Here is an 18,325-nt window from a genome sequence, read left to right as displayed (position 1 = left end):
GTTTATTTAGTTTCTATGAAATGAAACAAAATAAATATATATATGTATAAAAAAGACACTTTCAAGACAGAAAAAAAAATTTTTAAAACAGTTAGAATCAGGAACAACAACAACAATGACGACAATATAAAGTGTAAAAACACTGATAACAGACAGACAGACGACTTTATTGATCCCTTTGGGAGGTTCCCTCGGGGAAATCAACAATAATAATAATTAAAAAAGAACTGCAGTGTTGTGTTCCTATTAAACTGGCCATCAGTCTGACCAATGCAGCCTCACGTTGGAGAGGATTGTGGGTAATGTAGTTTAACACTGTTGTTTAAAAAACAGCTGATGATGTACACACTCTCACACACACACACATAGTTTCTGAAGATATATATAATGTGCTGTAGGACTCCGTTTCCCATAATGCATTGTGTTGGTTTAAAATCCCAGAATATTAGTGTTTCTATGTCCCCTCCTGTCTCTCTGCATGGATGGTCTGTGTCTCCTCCTGTCCCTCTGTTCCTCTGTCCCCACCCGTCTAGCGGTCTTTGGCAGTGCGCAGGTCAGTGGTGATGGGGTCATGTTGGATGGTCTGGTGCAGCATCAGAGCTAACAGTCCGGCTCGGTTGGTCATGGCCGTCCTCAGGTTCCGCTCCTGCTCGAACAGCTCGTCCAGTTTGTACCACTGAAGGACAGAGACAGGGACACCATGTGAGGACAGAGACAGTGACACCATGTGGTCAGTGATGGTGGCGGCGGCATGGGTGACGTGTCGTTACCACTCGGACTCTCTCCAGGTCAACCTCGGCTCGTCGTAGTTTCTCCCAACAGTAATGTTTGTTACACTTCCTCTTTGAGACGCGGCAGAAGTCTCCCGTCGGCTCAAACACGTCCTTCACCAGAGGACAACCACACACTTCGTCTGCTGGGACCTGACCACGGTGGACGACAAGGATGTCACATTTCATCACATCATCATTTCAGATGGACACATGTCGTGACATCACATCATGTGGGCGGAGACAAACCTTTGGGTCTCTGGAGTGTTCAGGACATAAGACCTGCAGCCGTTTACAGTATGTCTTACTATGAGGGTTGTAGACGTCGCAGAACAACCGGGTGGCTCTGAGGGGGACACATGAGAGACACATAAGAGAGAGACACATGAGAGGAACACACGTGAGAGACACACAAGTACGTGAGAGACACATGAGGGACACACGTGAGAGACACACAAGTATGTGAGAGACACATGTGAGAGACACAAGTACGTGAGAGACACACAAGAGACACGTGAGAGACACATGAGGGACACACATGAGAGACACACAAGTATGTGAGAGACATACGCAAGAGACACACATGAGAGACATGTGTGAGGGACACATGAGAGAGAGAGACATGTGAGGAACACATGAGAGACACGTGAGGGACACATGAGAGAGACACACATGAGGGACACGGAGGGACACATGAGAGGGACACATATGAGAGAGACACATGAGAGGGGGACTCAAGTATGTGAGACACACGCAAGAGACACGTGAGGGACACGTGAGAAACACACGTGAGAGACACACAAGTATGTGAGAGACATACGCAAGAGACACACGTGAGAGACACATGTGAGGGACACATGAGAGAGAGAGACATGTGAGGAACACATGAGAGACACGTGAGGGACACATGAGAGGGGGACACAAGTATGTGAGACACACGTGAGAGACACACATGAGGGACATGTGAGGGACACACGTGAGAGACACACATAAGAGAGAGACACACGTGAGCGACACATGAGAGGGACACACGTGAGAGACACACAAGTACGTGAAAGACAGACAGTCAACTTACCCCTCAATACGTGTTGGGTACATGGACCCGAATGATGTTTGACTCTCATACTGTGGGACAGACAGGAAAATATGAATATAGGTACATTTTTATGTATTCAAAAAACAAATCCAGATGTGTCTTTAGCACTGACTTTAGCGTAGCATCTTTCCATGTGTCTCAGCGCCACCTTGGGGTTGACAGGGTGACTGCATGACACACAGAAGATCTGAAGGTCTGTGTCGTCCCCATCACCTTCAGCCACCTGCAGACAGACAGACAGACAGGAGACAGACAGACAGACAGCTTCTTTTCAGCTTCTTAAATGTGAATATGTTCTGGTTTCTTTGCTCCATAAAAACAAAGAAATCATTTTGGTTTGTGGACAAAAACAAAGACGTCTGAGAACAGATGAATGGATGAACGTACAGTACTTTAGCGCCCCCTGCTGCTTCTGTGAATGAATGATGAAAACATCTGTCCTCGTACCTCCTCGTGCTGTTGGACCTGCTGCAGTTTAGCGTTAGCGATGATTCCTTCAAGCTCGTGGAAACGCTTCTCCATCTGTGTGAGGCGGAGCCTCGCCGCCTGCTGCTCCCTCCTGATTCGCTCCAGCTGTCTCCGCCCCATTTCCTCAGCCACACAGGGACTCTGCTGCCACTGCTGGATCCTCTGAGGAAGGATCTCATAGATACGACTGAGGGACACAGAGACACATACGGTCAGACACCGAGAGACATTTACAGGAGTGACGGTTGGACAGTAAGACAGTGAGACTCACTTGGCAGCGAGTTTCATGCCACAGTCGTCAGAACAGTATTTAGAGTTTGTCCTCGCCAGTTCAACGCATCCAGGACCCAGGCACTGCTTCGTGGCCCCGCCCACCTCTTTAACTCCGCCCTCTCCAGCCCGCTCACTGTGTCGCACGCGCTCCTTGTGACGCTGCTTCACTTTGTGACGCCGCGGCTTCACCTCCTCTTTAGGGACAGACACAGACTTCTACAGGACAGGAGTGTGTCTTCAGAAGTGTGTCTTCAGTGACATCAGCAGTGACATCATCAGTGACATCATCATGTTCTCACCTTCTTCTCTGGCTTCTTCTCTCGACGCTTCACGTGCTTCACCTTCACCGCCTTTTTCCTCACAGAGTCTGACTGAGTGTCCTCGTCCTCGCTCTGCCACACCTGAGAGACACAGAGACACATGTCACACACAAGAAGTGACTATCTTCTCACACACACACACACACACACACACTGACCAGGTCCACGTATCCAGCAGCTCTGTACTGCTCGTACAGCTCCAGCTCGCTCTCACTAAACCCCGCCTCCTCCTCCTCCTCTTCTTCGTCATCGTCGTCGTCCTCCTCCGTAAGATGCCCCGTCCCTCTCCTCAGTGGGCCCCGCCCCCTGCTGCCACTCCGCCCCATCTCTTCATCTTTGACACGAAGCATCTTCTGCTCAGAGACGAGATGATGTCATAGTCACAATATTAGGACCGGAGTCTGGACCAGAGTCCGGACCGGAGTCTAGACCAAAGTCTGGACCACAGTCTGGACCGGACTCCCTTCTACTGTCCAGGGTGTTATCCATCTTTCATGAAACAAAACCAGCCCTTGGACCCGCCCTCCTCTGACTCACCCGTGCTCGGACCTCGCACTGACGGAGTCGACACTTCTGTCGGATTTTGTTGGGACCTCCGAACTTCTTCATGTCTTTACAGAAGTCGCACTGAGCGCAGTCTTCTGTCCTGAGGCAGGCGTCGCACTCGCCACACATCCTCGCCGAGCGTTTGATCTGAAACAGGAAGTAAGTCACATGACCTGGACCCTGAATATCCTGGACGCTGAGGAGTTGCTTGGTTACCTGTGACACATGCCTCTTGTCCATCTTGGATTGAGGGGTGGGGCTTCTTTCTCCATCAGGTTTGTCGTCGCTCTCTGGCCCCGCCTCTTTCTCCACCTTCTCCTTGTTTTTCTTTGGACGGAATTTTATCTCCAGAGACGAGTCTTTATCTGCAGAGACAGAGAAGACACAGCTAACACAGCTAATGCTAACACACACACACACAGATGACCGTTTGTGTTACACTGACCTCTACAGGATGGACAGTACCACACTCTGATGGCGTTAGCTGCTTTTTCTGAAACTCCAACACAACTTCCATGAAACCACTCAGTACAACTGTCACACCCACTGACACACACACACACACACGCACACACACACACAGGTTAGTGTTGATGTTTGTTGTTGTTGTTTACAGATGTTTATATTTAGAAAATCTTTGTTTACATCATGAAACGGTTGATGTCTGGTTTCCTGCAGACACAATAAACAGGAGATTTGGGGGTTCCCATGGCAACCCCTCCTCCTGTTTCACCTTCAACTTCTCCTCCCTCTCTCTCCTCCTCTTGTGGACCTCGCTCTGCTCCTGTCACCTCCTCAGACTGAAACAATAAACATCATCATCTCATCATCCATTACCATGGTTTCGTTACACTGGGTTAAACAACCAGAGTTAAACCTAAAAGTTATCTGGATAATAACCAGAGTTAAACCTGAGGTTATCTGGATAATAACCAGAGTTAAACCTAAAAGTTATCTGGATAATAACCAGAGTTAAACCTGAGGTTATCTGGATAATAACCAGCGTTAAACCTAAAGTTATCTGGATAATAACCAGAGTTAAACCTGAGGTTATCTAGATAATAACCAGCGTTAAACCTGAAGTTATCTGGATAATAACCAGAGTTAAACCTGAGGTTATCTGGATAATAACCAGAGTTAAACCTGAAGTTATATGGATAATAACCAGAGTTAAACCTGGAGTTATCTGGATAATAACCAGAGTTATTCGGATAATAACCAGAGTTAAACCCGGAGTTATCTGGATAATAAGCAGAGTTAAACCTGGAGTTATCTGGATAATAACCAAAGTTAAACCTGAAGTTATTTGGATAATAACCAGCTTAAACCTGGAGTTATCTGATAATAATCACGCTAAACCTGGAGTTATCTGGATAATAACCATAAACCTGATAATAATCAACGTTAAACCTGGAGTTATCTGGAGCGTTAAAACCTGGAGTTATCTGGATAATAATCAGCGTTAAACCTGGAGTTATCTGGATAATAACCAGCGTTAAACCTGGAGTTATCTGGATAATAACCAGCTGATACCTGGATCAGATACGGAGAACTTAGTCAGTTCTTGTTCTGCTCGTGGAGAAATAATAATAAATAAGTTTATAAATAATAAACTGCAGATCTCTGAAACACAATCTGGATCAGACTGATCCGCCTCTAGTAGCGGACTGGCATAAAGAGCCGGCACAACTGAGACCAGTCCCGGACTTGGACGCGGATGTAGAGCCATGCTGTGATCCAGGTCCAAGTCCAGGTCTGGGTCCAGTGTTTAATCAGACTCACCATGATGAAGAATCACAGTCATTTTATCTTCATCTCTTTGTCTCCTCTCCTCTCCTCCTCCTCCTCCACCTCCTCCTCCTTCTTCTTCTTCTTCTTCTTCTGAACGGGAAAAGCAAAGCAGCAGCTGCAGCGCCCCCTGTTGCTCTGAACCACCTGCAGATCAAAGTACGTCCAGCAGAGAGCAGCACACACGCTCTATCGCTCTGTCTGTCCCTCTCGCTCTATCACACACACACACACACGCCTCCTGCAGACCCTCTGACGTCACTGTAGCGCACACATACACACACGCTCGTCTGAGACAAAACTGTGATGAGTTTGATGTGAAAAGAGACGAAGTTTCACAAAGAGAAGAAGACGGAAAAGAAGAAAGAAAGAAAGAAAGAAAGAAAGAAAGAAAGAAAGAAAGAAAGAAAGAAAGAAAAGTAAAGAACCAGGTACAAACTTTTCTTCTCTGACATTTTAAAGTAAAATAATTCATATTAATGTTAATGCTTTTATCACTTTATCATCAATGTTTACATTCATTTATACTCGTTACAATATAGATTTTAATCTCCATTCCTGTTGTTAGTTGTTGAGCTGTAGTTGTTTTTGAAAAGTTATTTTCTTGATGAAGGTGAAGAAACGACTCGCTGATGTGTTCCTTCAGTAACTGTTTAACTGTTAAACTGTTAAACTAACTGTTTAACTGTTTAACTGTTACGCTGTTTAACTGTTAAGCTCTTTAACTGTTTAACTGTTGTCAGGCTTTGTTTTTCATATTCAAAGAGAATCAAACATCTGAAAATTAAAAAATGGTTATTAAATGTAAGGTGAGGAGGTGGAGATGTGGAGGAGGTGAGGTGGTGGAGCGTAGTGGAAAAGTGGCCTTTGTCTCAAACTATCTGTGGCACCGCTAGGCTTCCATAGATTTGAAAGAGAGGACATATTCACATCAGGGGTATTCCATCAATGTAGCAAAGAATTGCTAGACTTAGGTGTAAGCTTGAAGCTTGACTAAGCTCCACCTCCCAATCTAGCTCCAAGTCGTTCCATCAAGTGAAATCAGCTGGCTCCACCTGACGCTTAGTCAAGCCTCAACTGTTAAACCTCAACTTGTGCACGCCCACAGGCAAAATAAAAAGCCCATTCTAGTCGAGCACGGAAACTGTGAAAAATGCCAAAAAGCAAGGGAAAAGAGTGTGCAGAGATGTTCTCCTCATGGAGGTATATGAGGATTACATCCACATAATCTGAAAGAAGGGCAGTACCTCAGCAATCAATAAAGCCAGGGATGTGGCGTGGCAGAATATTGCCGACAGGCTGAATGCGTAAGTGACAAAGAAAATGAAGTATTTCAGCATCATCATGTTATATAAATCCTACATCAAAGGGACAAAATATATGTAGACAATAATCTACCAATTGATTTCTTGATGGTTTTTGTTAACTAATCAATTATGTGGACCTATTAATGCAACCAAATCCCCGAAGAACAAAAAGACAGCCCTAATAAGTAACATTTATATGAACATAATTAAATGTAAATAAAATTATTGTTTCACTGCAATTTATGTAAATTCTCCATATTTTATCATTTGTCAGCCCTAGTAGTAATGTTAGAACGTGATATTCATCACATTTATCATACAATTGATGGTAGTTTATTACATGAAGAAATGCAATGTTGGTTATCATTCTATAGGAAATAATCATATGACAGATCTATTGATTGTAAAACAGTTATTATTTATCTAGAATCATTTAGCAAATCAAGCAATTCAATGGAGACGAGGACACAATTACAGTAAGTGAATGCAGGTGACAGCAAATCAATCATCTATCTCCTATCAATCGGAGGCCCTAACCCTTGTTACATCAAAAGAATGATGATCTCTTTAAATTTCCTTTTATTATATTTATTATAATAATAATAATTATTATAATTATATTTATTTTTTGCTAATTAGTTTAATTTTGTATTTATTTGTGTCTTATTTGTGTCTTATATTTTATTTTGGTGATAATGTTATTTCATGTACTTATATATAATAAATAATTATTAGTCTAAATAATTTCTTAAATACATTTTGTTATATATTTTATGTTTTACATATTATTTTATCATTCCATGACAGTTGTGTGTGTCTCTGTTTCTGTCTATTGGATCATAGATGGTGCTAAGCTTCACTTTTAGCCTGCTACAGACCAGGTTTGCCCGGCAGCATAAGTTACCATGGTTACTTGGCTGGCATTCACATTAGCCACCTTAGTGGAACAGGGTTGAGGCTCAGATTGATGGAACGGAAACCTGAGCCACAATTATGGCTAGGCCATGGTTGAGGCTTAGCCAGAGTCATAGTTTCCATGGTTACTGAGTTGGGGCTAATCTCAGCCTCTTTGATGGAACCAAACTCTCACTCATATTAGCCAGACTTGGCCATTTAAGCTTGGCTTTGCCTTTAGCCTGCTTGATGGAATACCCCCCAGGTTTGAACACTGTTGTTATATTGTTGCAGCAGCATAATGGAGACAACATCATCGCACTGCGGTGACATCACTGGGGGTGGAGCCGACAAGAAATCAAACCAATCAGAGAGCATCTTGACTCAGCCAACGGCCAATGGGATGCTACCACATCAGAAGACAGGTGAGATCATCATGACATTAGAGGTGTGTCTGAGGTCAGAGGTCACGTTCACCTTGCATCAGTCCACACAGGTCACCATGGTTACCGATGTGTTAACTTGTCATCCTGTTTCTGCAGAGGAGGCCCCACCCCCTCTCTCTGACAGGTCAGAGGATGGTGACCTCAGTGATGACTCAGTGACAGGCTCCTCCTCCTCCACCAATGACATCGCTCCACTGCTGCCGCAGCCCCCTGCTGCTGGACAGCGCAAACACACAGGTGAGAGCAGGACACCCAGACTCCGCCCTCAAATACCCCACACGTGTGATGTCATCGATTGATGTCATCTCTGTGTCACTCAGGTGTGGACACATCATCAGAGGCTACCGCCCCCGTTTGTGCTCCGCCCCCTCTTCAGTCGTCCTCCTGTCATCATCATCATCATCAGAGCACCAATCAGAAGCGTCTCTCCTCCTCTAAAGGCCCCGCCTCCTTAAAGACCGACGCTGCTCACATCAAAGAAGTTGCTGGAGATGGTGAGCCAATCATGTTCAGTCTGTGAGGTCATGTGATGTCATGTCATGTTTTGCAGCAGCTGTGGTCACATGTTACTCTGTGGTGGCGGGACAGACTCGTCTGTTTATCTGCACGTGCAGCTCAGCTTATCCCTGCTGGACAGACAGACACAGAGACATAGATGACTCCACCCACCACCAGTAGTCAGAGAAACTGTCGCAGCGTTTTCGTGACAGGGACCTGACCTTTGACCCAGACATTATAGAATAAGCAGGTTCACAGTAGACGAAGAGTGATAGTGAATTTATGCTGAGTCATCTTAAAGAGTCACACAAGTTATTATGGTCTGTGACGACAGAGGAGACAGAGCGCCACCTAGTGTCACTTATCAATAAATCAATTTGTTTACGAGGTGTAAAAACAGAAATAAATAAATAAATATCACTGAGACTAAACTGTCTCACAGACTGTTGTGTCTCTGTTTCATAGACTGTTGTGTCTCTGTCTCACAGACTGTTGTGTCTCTGTCTCACAGACCGTTGTGTCTCTGTCTCACAGACCATTGTCTCTGTCTCACAGACCGTTGCGTCTCTGTCTCACAGACCGTTATCTCTGTCTCACAGACCGTTATCTCTGTCTCACAGACTGTTGTGTCCACTGTCTCCTGGCCTGTCTCTTCTGTGAGCTGCTGTCCATGTGCTCGGCCGTGGGGGAGTGTCTGGCGTGTGCAGTGGGCGGGGTCAGCTGCTGTGACGCTGCTGTTGGCTGCTGTAGCTGCTGTGTGGAGGCGGCTTGTACAGAGGAGGCGTGTCAGGCCGTGTTGGATTGTGGGATACTGCAGGACTGCTGCGGATCGTCCGACTGTCTGGACATTTGTCTGGAATGTTGCTCCATCTGCTTCCCCTCATGAAGCGGCCAATCAGAGCGGAGCGTCAGGATGACATCATCGCCTCACTGTGGATGTTAATTTATCAGATTATTATCGTGTAACTGCTGCTGTAAACAGCGTTATAGGCGGGGCTTAACTTGAGATATGCTGAAGTAAGCTAACAGCTGCTAACATGCTAACAGTTGTTGATGTTTGCTGGGATTTAGCCTCATAGACACAGTTCAGGGTTAAAAGTCTGCGTCAGTTTAAGTCTACAATGCCTTTAAAACACGTTCAAGTCTTTATCTCACTGCCGGACAGACTTTTACAACAGGAAACTGAAGTTTGTAAACCACTCACTCTCCCACACCAAAGACCAGAGAGCTCACAGGGACACAGGAGCTGTTGGTCTACTGCTGCCTCGTGTGGTCACTTTGTGTCACTGACATAAATGCAAATTAAGGATTTTAAATGCCGAAATGACAAAATCAGACATTTGAACTGAGTGATGGAGGCAGCAGTGGATCAACAACTCCTGTGTGTGTGATGTTAAAATCACTGATTTTCTCTGTGGGGTTTGGTGTGAACTGCACTGTATTCTGTCCACTGTTTGTTTGTCTGTGACTGACAGCAGAGGTGGGGGGCGGGGCTGGGTGGGACAGGAAGTTGCTCCTGCAGGGACAGGAAAAGTGTGTGTTGGTGGAGGCAAACGTGCCAGAACATCCAAACAGGAAACAGGAAATCGCTGAAATGACAGTGCCACCTGACCTCTGACCTCTGGGACATACAACATCAAAGACACTCTCCACATGGTCGTTCAAACCCAAGGGGCGGAGCCTATCAGCAGGTCAGAGGTTAAATATGATTACAGACACAGTGATGGGTTGTTGCTGGATACACTGCCCCCTGGTGTTCATCTAAAGAGTGGACTCCAACATCCTGTGATAACTACAGACCCCTCCTGACCTTTGACCTGATGAATGATTTGTTGTCTGTCAAAGAGACACAGAGTCAGATCTTCACTGATTTTATTTCTCTATAAAAGTTTGATCTATAAAAAAACACTAACATGAACATTAAACATTAATGATTCCCTTCTTATGACTGTTGCTACGGTAATAAGACTCAAGTGTGAAATCACTTCCTGAAGATGATGTCATCCAGAGCTTCATTAACACTCTCACACTGTGATAACGTCACACTGTTGCTGTGACGAGGTCACTGTCACGGTGATGACGTCATCACTGTGTTGTGTGTCTAAGTGTTTGAGTGAGAAGTTTCTTTGCTCTGATCGGACAAAAACAGGTTTGACAGTGATAGTGATGATGATGATGAAGGTTTCTGTTACATTTTCACCTCCAACAGAATACAAAGTAACAGCAGGATTTGTGGTTGTCATGGTAACCTGCTGTGATGTCACAGATGAGGGCTAGCTGGTAGCATGCTAGCTGAGTAAAAACAGCTGCTAACGCTGACGCTACTGAAAACCCGTTTTCAATCAAGATGAAAAAAATGAGACAACATGACAGTTGCCATGGTTACACTGGAGGAAGTATAACATGTTTCCATGGTTACCATGATGTTCTATGATCTTTGAAAAATATTTCTATACAAAAAATAAAAAAAATATCCCAGTTGGTTTAAGTCCCGCCGCCAGCTCTGGCCAATCAGATGTGTGTGTGAGTGATGATGTTATCAGAGGTCCTCATCCATGCTGAAGCTGCTCCTCCTGCTGCTGCTCTTGGACGCTCCGCAGGACAGCAGCGGGTCACACCCCTCCCCTCCTGCCCCCTCCTCCATCAGCAGGTGGTTCAGTCCATGCAGTGCCGTCAGCTCCGACACACCCACACACATCAGGTCCGGCGAGAAGACAGATGCCGACGTCTGAGGCTCGTCTAGCTCCGCGAAGCTCAGCACGTCCAGATCCAGAGAGGGCGTGACCAGGGATGAGGAGGGGGAGGAGGAGAAGGGGAGAGGAAGAGAGGGGGAGAGCAGAGCGGAGGAAGAGGAGGAGGAAGAGGCGGGGGCAGGAGAGGAAGAGGAGGAACAGGAGGAGAGGCCGTGGAGATGAGCCTGACGCTCCAGCTCCTGAAACACAAACAAACATCAGCTGAGAGTCAAGTGACAGCGTTACACTACTCCTCCTGCTCCTCACCTGGAGGCGCAGCATGAGTGAGCGGTTGGTGCTCTCCAGCCTCCTCTGACGCTCCTCCATGTCTCGCACTCGGTGCTGATCCTTCTGCAGCTTTCTGATATAATCCACCGACGCCTTCAGGATGGTTCCTTTGTTCCAGCGCGTCTCCCTGAGCGACCAATCACATCACAGGCCACGCCTCCTTAACATACAGCTCTAAACAGAGGGGTTCAGATAAGCCCCGCCCCTGATCATATAGCCATACTGCAGTTGCTGCAGTATTTAGTACTGTGGTCTGTGTGTGTGTGTGAGTGAGTGAGTGGTGGTGTGTTCACTGACAGTGTGTGTGTCACTGACAGTGTGTGTGTGGTGTGTTCACTGACAGTGTGTGTGTGTGTGTGTGTGTGTGTGTGTGTGTGTGTGTGTGTGTGTGTGTGAGAGTGAGTGGTGGTGCATTCACTGACAGCTCTGTAGATTTGGGCACCATAGCTCCGAGCTCTTTGATGCGGTCGTTGATGTTGAATCTCCTCCTCCTCTCAACTGAAACACAAGCAACAAAATTATAATGAGGGGGCGGAGCCTCAGCTACAGGTATGTTAAAACTACAGAAGAAGACACACACACACACACACACAGAACTCACTGAGGTTGTGATTGTCCTTCTTCTGTCTCTCTTTGATCAGAGCTTTGGTCTCCACCTCTACAACAGGAGTAAACACACATCACAGGCGTGAACAAACATCACAGGTGTAAACAAACATCACAGGTGTAAACAAACACAGACGATCAGCAGGTGAACCTTGAGCTGAAACTAGACACAGTACTTTTATTTTGTAAGGAAAGTGTTCACTTCCTGTTGACGTTTGTACTTTTATTTTGTAAAGATCAAAAAACATCTGGAACATGTTAACACTGAACAGGAAGTGTAAGCTGACCAGTGTGTGTGTGTGCATGTGTATTTACAGGAAGTCGTGATGCTGACTCATGAAAGTGAAGAACAGATTTTTCAGCAGAAAACAGGGAAAATGTGATGGGAGGGGCTTCACTCAGCCAATGACACGTCAGCTCTGCAGACTGTTGGTGTGTGTGTGTGTGTCAGTGACCCACCGCACAGCTCCGTCTTGACTGTGTGCAACTCTGCCGGGCAGCTGTTGCTAACGGTGATGGTGGGCGTGGCCATCTCACCACTGCCGCCATAAACATCCAACATGGCACCAGACACTGGCAACTGAAACCAACCAATCAGAAGACACGATCAGCTGCTGACGGAGAAACTGATCAATCAGAGTGTGACAGGCGAAATCCAGAGCATCATGTCACTCACACACACACAGTAACAAACGCGTGCGTGAGCGCACGCACGCACACACACACACACACACACACACTCACTCACATTTTAAAGAGACAGTTCTGAGAAGTGTTATTTTCAAACAGATTAACAGTCAGGCGGGAGCAGTACATACTCTCTGCCACTAGATGGCAATAATAAGGCATGTTTAGTGTGCAGTTATTACTGATCAATAATGATGATCCAGTCTAACACACAGCTGCTCTGTCACTGCTTTACACAGATATTATAAGAAAGAGGTCAGAGGTCACACACATACACACACAAGCACACACACACTGCAGTGACATCCATTCATCTCAGTCCAACCAGAACCTAAACCAGGAGCAGTCTGGTCCTGAACACGCACACACACAGACTCTCTCTCTCTCTCTCTCTCTCTCTCTCTCTCTCTCTATCTCACACACACACACACACACACACACACGTTAAAACAAAGTGAGTTTACCTCAGGTTTAATCCTCCTCTTCTCATGATCTGGAAGTAAAACTAAAATTCTCATCTTTTTATGATTTCATAAACACACACTAACACATACACACAAACACCAACACACACTCACACAGTCAGGCTCTGAGAGGCTTCTCTTCCTCTTTCTCTTTTCAACTGTTAAAAAATGAGGAAACGTCTCTTTAAGAAACAGAAAAACCCTCCCAGTGAGCGTCATTATCTCACACACTCACACACACACACACACACACACACACACACACACACACACACACACACACACACACACACACACACACACACACACTGTTTCTCACACACACACACACACAGCGACTTAATCCAGATTCACATCAGTTCTACACATTCACAACAACCTTACTCCTGGTTCACACCAGATTCAGTACAATGTTCACATCACATTGAGTCTAGGTTCACACTGATTTCATCCAGATTTAATCCAGATTGAAACCAGGTTGATTTCATCCAGATTTAATCTGGATTAAATGTATTTTTGGATCGTACCGTGTTTGCGATCTGAAGTTCAGAATCCATCAGTGTCAGAAACTTGTCGTTGAGGCTGGATTCCAAACTGATGATGTCATCAATGACAGTCTCTTCCATCTGAATTAACCAATCAGAGGACAGGAGAGGTTGGCCATCTTTAGACCACTTCATGTCGTCATGGTAACATCGTTTATGTATTTGTCTTTCTCACTTCCTGTTTGCCATCCACTGGTTTCAGCCCGGGGGTGGAGCTCAGGTGGGGGGAGTGGCTTGGCGAGAGAGCAGCTGGTCTCTGATTTGCTGAGAGATACTGACGCACCTGCTGCCTCTGTGCCTGCTCGATGTGATACCTGGTCGGGTTCTCCAGGTGAGTCTGCACCTGAGGCACAGGTGCATTGTGGGAAACGTTAGACGATCAGAAGAACAACAAACTTTATATTAACGGATATTTTAAGCTCCTCCCACCTTCAGCACCTCCACAGGAACCTGAGCGGGAGGTCTGGAGTTGGAGGACACGCCTACTGAGACAGGCAACGAGGAGGAGGAGTCTGCTGAGCGGAGCTGCTGCTGTGCCTCCTTCTGCTCCTCCTCTAGAGCCTGCTGACGCATCAGGTCCTGACGCAGCAACACCCTGTGGAGAGGAGGAGGAGAAAAGTGGAGGAGAGGAGAAAAGAGAATGTGCTGGTCTTCATCATCTAGTTTAACACAGTAATGTAAAAAAAAAAAAGTTTTGGTGTGAACCTGGATTATATCTGTTGTGAATTTGTATTAAATCTTGTGTGAACCTGGATTAAATCTGGTGTGAACCTGGATTAAAGATTAAAGATGATATGAACCTGAATTGAGTCAACTTTAACAAAGAAATGAATCTAGATTAAGTCTGAATGTGTGTGCGTGTGTGTGTGTGTATTACCTGGATGACATTACTGAGGGCAGTGAGGATGATGATGATGATGATGCTGAAGAACAGCAATTTGCATCAGATGTACTGAGGGGACAAAGAGATGATGACATCACACTGTGTGTCATGTCCAAACAGAAACAATAAAGTTTTTCTAGGTGTGTGTGTGTGTGTGTGTGTTACCTCATGCTGATTGGCTGACTCTTGATCTGGTAGAAAGTGTCACAGCCTGATGGCAGCAAACTGTCGACCTCGATGTCAGCGACGATCCCAGACTCCACCCTGAACCACAGAGAACCAATCAGATGCCTCCAAAACACAGCACAGTCATTGAAAGCAGTGAAACAGCGCCCTCTACAGGAGCAGGCTGTTATTACAGTCTGAGCTGTGGAATTAATGCTGTTCCTGTTTACACCTGAACAGCGTCCCTGACTGGTCATGTGATCCACCTGTTCACATGACTGCGTGTGTGTGTGTGTTTTCTGTCATAAACACTGACCTTGTCAGGACCAGAACCTGGTTCTAATGAGGCAGAACCTCATTTCTGAGGAACTGGTTAAGTTTAGGACTAAGATTTGAATTGTGGTTAGGTTAAGGTTAGTCTTAGTTATTACCCGGTTATGGTTAAGGTTAATGAAAATACTTTTTGTTTCGTCTGTTTAAATGAATGGAAGTCTATGCAGAGTCGTCCTGAGAAGAATAGCTGCACAAACCTCTGTGTGTGTGTGTGTGAATTTCTGCTGACTCACTTCCTACAGAGCCACATGCTGCTTCAGGCCCCTCCCCTTGCTCAGTCAGCGGTTTGAGTATTTTTTTAAACGTCCATGTCATTTTTCACACTTTTGCATTTACACTTGTTGTTGTCACAAACATCTGCTCGATGATGTCACACAACAACAACAACAACCCTGAGAGATCTACAGTGAAGAGCTGGAAATACACATGACCGATGATGGGTCAGCACTCAGAACCTAAACATGGGTCGTGGGAGATTTTGAGAGTGTGTGTGTGTGTGTGTGTGTGTGTGTGTGTGTGTGTGTGTGTGTAAGAGAGAAGACAGCTCAACTGTCACTAACACAAACTGAGCTGAAACAGGTCCAACAATCATATTCACGCACTGTGAAATAACAACCAAACAATCAGATCTGCTGTTCACTGTGACTAAAATTATGTCACTTGTAAAGTATTTACCAGTCTTGTATAAAGTACCTTAAAGTGATACTTGAGTAAAAGTACAAGTATGTGACCAGAAAATGACTTTGGTAGAAGTTGAACTCACTTATTTTATAACACCACAGCAGTAGAAGTTCTTAAAGTTTATGACATTTACTGTACTTAAGTATCAAAAGTTCAAGAGTTTCTGGTTTTGGTGAGGAGTTAGGATTGAGCCATAGGGGCTCAGTGGTAGGGCCAGTTGTGTTTCAACTGGAAGGTTGTGGGTTCTATTCCTGGCTCTGCTTGTGTCCTTGAGCAAAGACACTTACGTCCATGTTGCAGTGTGTGAATGTGAGTGAAAGATGTGTGAATGGGTGAAAACTGTAGAGCAAAGCAGAACAAGACTAGAAAAGCTCTATATAAATACAGACCATAATACCCTCTTCCCCTGATTTTATCTGGTAGTAATGAGAAACAAAGATAGTTAGCAGAATTGTAGTGGAGTAAAAAATATAAATAACAAAGTAAAAATACAGATAAGTAACAAAGTATTTGTACTCTGTTACATTTACAACACTGGTATTTAACTCATATTTCAATCTTTCAGTCACGCAAAAAAATCCAAGTTGTGATTCATTGTCCAAACATTAATCTCTCGGAAATAAAAGACCTCTGACAGAAATGTCAGTTACTACACATACATTTGCTTTTATCTTGTCACCAGTTCAAAAACAACAAAAACAAAACAAACAAAACTGCTTGTTTTTATTGTACTATGTGTGTGAGTGTGTATATGTCTCAGGAACGTCTGGGGACAGCTAGTCTGAGCCTGTCTCTGTGGTTCCCCTGGGAAATTACCTGTGTGTTTGTCTATGTCTGTGTGTGTGTGTGTGTGTGTGTGTGTTTAATCTTGGATGACTCATTGCAGGAGGGTTAAACAGGGTCAGATGTCAAAGGTTAGACCATAATACCAACAACCAGACTGAGTGTCTGACATCTGAGGATCTCAAACCAAACTCCATTCATACTGAATTTAACTTGAAACATCAGCTGATACTGGAACAAAAAGAAAAGGGATTTGCTTTTATCTTCACAGGAAATGTTAACTTTTCATCATCATCATCATCATCGTCATCTTCGTGATCAGGACCTCTGCTCTGGTGAACCGGCACATGTAGGTGGTCTTGGTGAGTCCGTGTTACCAAACCCCATTCAACATTTCCTCTATTAAACCAATCAGAGCATGTCACCGCCGCTCATTTAGTTACATTTACAGGAAATAACATTTGTATTATCTTGATAAAGCCCGGTTCTATTCGGCATCGATCAAACGCCATTTAAACGTTTGTTAAGAATTCAGTTAAGAATTCTAACTTTTTTAACTGATATTCTTGTCTGAGATGCTGTCGCTGCCATCGCAGTGAATGTTGGTGAATACATCAACACAACCAGTGTGGTGTGTGAAGTCTGAGCCGAATCCAGCAGGAGGATTAACTCTTCTAAATGATGTCATTCCTCCGTCACAAACATGTGTCTTTGTGTCGCTGAAACACGGCGGCGGTTAAATCACTGATATTTTAAATGGGATTTGATGTAAAAGAAAGTCCTGAACCTACTCAAAGAACTTGCGCACTTACCGGACCAGATTGAGGGTTTCAGCCGAGTCCAGGATGACGAACACGGTCTGCGGCTGCAGGATCCCGGCCTCCCCGTGTTGCTCGGCTCCGGTTCGGTCCGGCTCTCCGATGAGGAGCTGGTCCGAGCTGAAGGCTGACATTTCCCCAGATAAGAGACGTTTGACGGAGCAGAGCGGACTGAGACACGGGAGGACCAGGACCAGGACTAGGACCAGGAGGAGAAACAGGGGGAATCCAGGTCTGAGGTTCAAGACCGCCTCCTCCTGCCACACACAGACAGACACACACACACACATATGAGTCAGGGTGTGCGTTGCCCAATCAGCTGCTGCTCTTCTCTCTGCAGACCAATAGGAACGCGCCTGATTCTCTAACAGCCAATCAGCTGCTGCTGCTGCCTTCAGGCTCAGAGAGAAAGTCAGACATTTTGTTTGTTTTGATCTGCGGTGTTACGGGAAGTGGTCCGGGGGCGGGGGGCGTTGGGTCGTGTGGTGACGTCAGCCCAACTGATCCCGCGTGACAGTAGACTCGATCAACCAGGGAGAAGAAGAAGAAAGGGGCGGGGTTATTTTTACAGAGCGTTTCATCAGCGGAATGGCGTTTTTTTGTGATTTTTGTCAGCACCGTTATGTCTGTGATGTTCGTGTGTCACTTTCTTAGTCACACGATGGCGCTGTCACTTCATGAGTTACAATCACATTGACTTAGTACTTACTTACTTAGTAGTAATAGCAGCAGTAATAGTAGCAGTAGTAGTAATAGCAGCAGTAGTTGTAGTAATAGTAGCAGTAGTTGTAGTAATAGTATCAGTAGTAATCGTAGTAGTAATAGTAGTAATAGTAGTAGTAGTAGTAGTAATAGTAGCTGTAGTAATAGTAGTTGTAGTAATAGTAGCAGTAGTAATAGTAGTAGTTATAGTAGCAGTAGTAATAGTAGAAGT

The 18,325-nt window shown here is 45.1% G+C and overlaps 3 protein-coding genes across 4 annotated transcripts; 1 reads left to right on the top strand and 2 right to left on the bottom strand.

The window, feature by feature from the left end:
* Positions 1-460: 460 nt before the first annotated feature.
* Positions 461-5,339, bottom strand: cxxc1a (CXXC finger protein 1a). Its single transcript, XM_044037885.1, has 14 exons — positions 5,256-5,339; positions 4,119-4,273; positions 3,919-4,019; positions 3,690-3,838; positions 3,465-3,620; positions 3,086-3,280; positions 2,907-3,008; positions 2,606-2,823; positions 2,314-2,521; positions 1,979-2,089; positions 1,846-1,895; positions 1,020-1,116; positions 771-923; positions 461-676 (listed from the first exon to the last, which is right to left on the bottom strand). The coding sequence occupies exons 1-14, from the start codon at positions 5,256-5,258 to the stop codon at positions 530-532; spliced, it is 1,845 nt and encodes a 614-aa protein (XP_043893820.1). The 5' UTR covers positions 5,259-5,339; the 3' UTR covers positions 461-529.
* Positions 5,340-5,660: 321 nt separating this feature from the next.
* On the top strand, positions 5,661-9,561 carry zgc:113363 (uncharacterized protein LOC791449 homolog). 2 transcript variants are annotated; one of them, XM_044037574.1, is made up of 5 exons: positions 5,661-5,692; positions 7,757-7,887; positions 8,005-8,145; positions 8,229-8,402; positions 9,006-9,561. In XM_044037574.1, the coding sequence occupies exons 2-5, from the start codon at positions 7,764-7,766 to the stop codon at positions 9,290-9,292; spliced, it is 726 nt and encodes a 241-aa protein (XP_043893509.1). In that variant the 5' UTR covers positions 5,661-5,692; positions 7,757-7,763; the 3' UTR covers positions 9,293-9,561. The 2 variants fall into 2 exon arrangements, with proteins under 2 accessions (XP_043893509.1, XP_043893510.1); XM_044037575.1 differs by lacking the exon at positions 5,661-5,692 and having other exon boundaries at positions 7,701-7,887; positions 9,027-9,561.
* Positions 9,562-10,261: 700 nt separating this feature from the next.
* On the bottom strand, positions 10,262-17,677 carry tfe3a (transcription factor binding to IGHM enhancer 3a). Its single transcript, XM_044037573.1, has 11 exons — positions 17,386-17,677; positions 14,777-14,875; positions 14,606-14,680; positions 14,158-14,323; positions 13,904-14,071; positions 13,711-13,809; positions 12,492-12,612; positions 12,028-12,084; positions 11,849-11,924; positions 11,406-11,553; positions 10,262-11,338 (listed from the first exon to the last, which is right to left on the bottom strand). The coding sequence occupies exons 1-11, from the start codon at positions 17,523-17,525 to the stop codon at positions 10,946-10,948; spliced, it is 1,542 nt and encodes a 513-aa protein (XP_043893508.1). The 5' UTR covers positions 17,526-17,677; the 3' UTR covers positions 10,262-10,945.
* Positions 17,678-18,325: the final 648 nt, after the last annotated feature.

Source organism: Solea senegalensis, linkage group LG11 (assembly GCF_019176455.1).
Source record: "Solea senegalensis isolate Sse05_10M linkage group LG11, IFAPA_SoseM_1, whole genome shotgun sequence".
In the NCBI taxonomy this organism is placed as follows: Eukaryota; Metazoa; Chordata; class Actinopteri; order Pleuronectiformes; family Soleidae; genus Solea; species Solea senegalensis.
This window is presented reverse-complemented; position numbering and strand designations above follow the sequence as displayed.

Bases quoted from the DNA above. Each gene is read 5' to 3' on its own strand.
- cxxc1a (XM_044037885.1), bottom strand. The intron at 3,621-3,689 runs GTAACCAAGCAA...TTCCTGTTTCAG, and splicing joins ACAAGAGGCATGTGTCACAG to ATCAAACGCTCGGCGAGGAT. The intron at 677-770 runs GTAACGACACGT...TCTGTCCTTCAG, and splicing joins ACCTGGAGAGAGTCCGAGTG to TGGTACAAACTGGACGAGCT.
- zgc:113363 (XM_044037574.1), top strand. From the start codon at position 7,764: ATGGAGACAACATCATCGCACTGCGGTGACATCACTGGGGGTGGAGCC. The intron at 7,888-8,004 runs GTGAGATCATCA...CTGTTTCTGCAG, and splicing joins GCTACCACATCAGAAGACAG to AGGAGGCCCCACCCCCTCTC. The intron at 8,403-9,005 runs GTGAGCCAATCA...TCTGTCTCACAG, and splicing joins CAAAGAAGTTGCTGGAGATG to ACCGTTATCTCTGTCTCACA.
- tfe3a (XM_044037573.1), bottom strand. From the start codon at position 17,525: ATGTCAGCCTTCAGCTCGGACCAGCTCCTCATCGGAGAGCCGGACCGA. The intron at 14,072-14,157 runs GTGGGAGGAGCT...CCTGTGCCTCAG, and splicing joins TTCCTGTGGAGGTGCTGAAG to GTGCAGACTCACCTGGAGAA. The intron at 12,085-12,491 runs GTGGGTCACTGA...CTCCTGTTGTAG, and splicing joins AGTCAAGACGGAGCTGTGCG to AGGTGGAGACCAAAGCTCTG.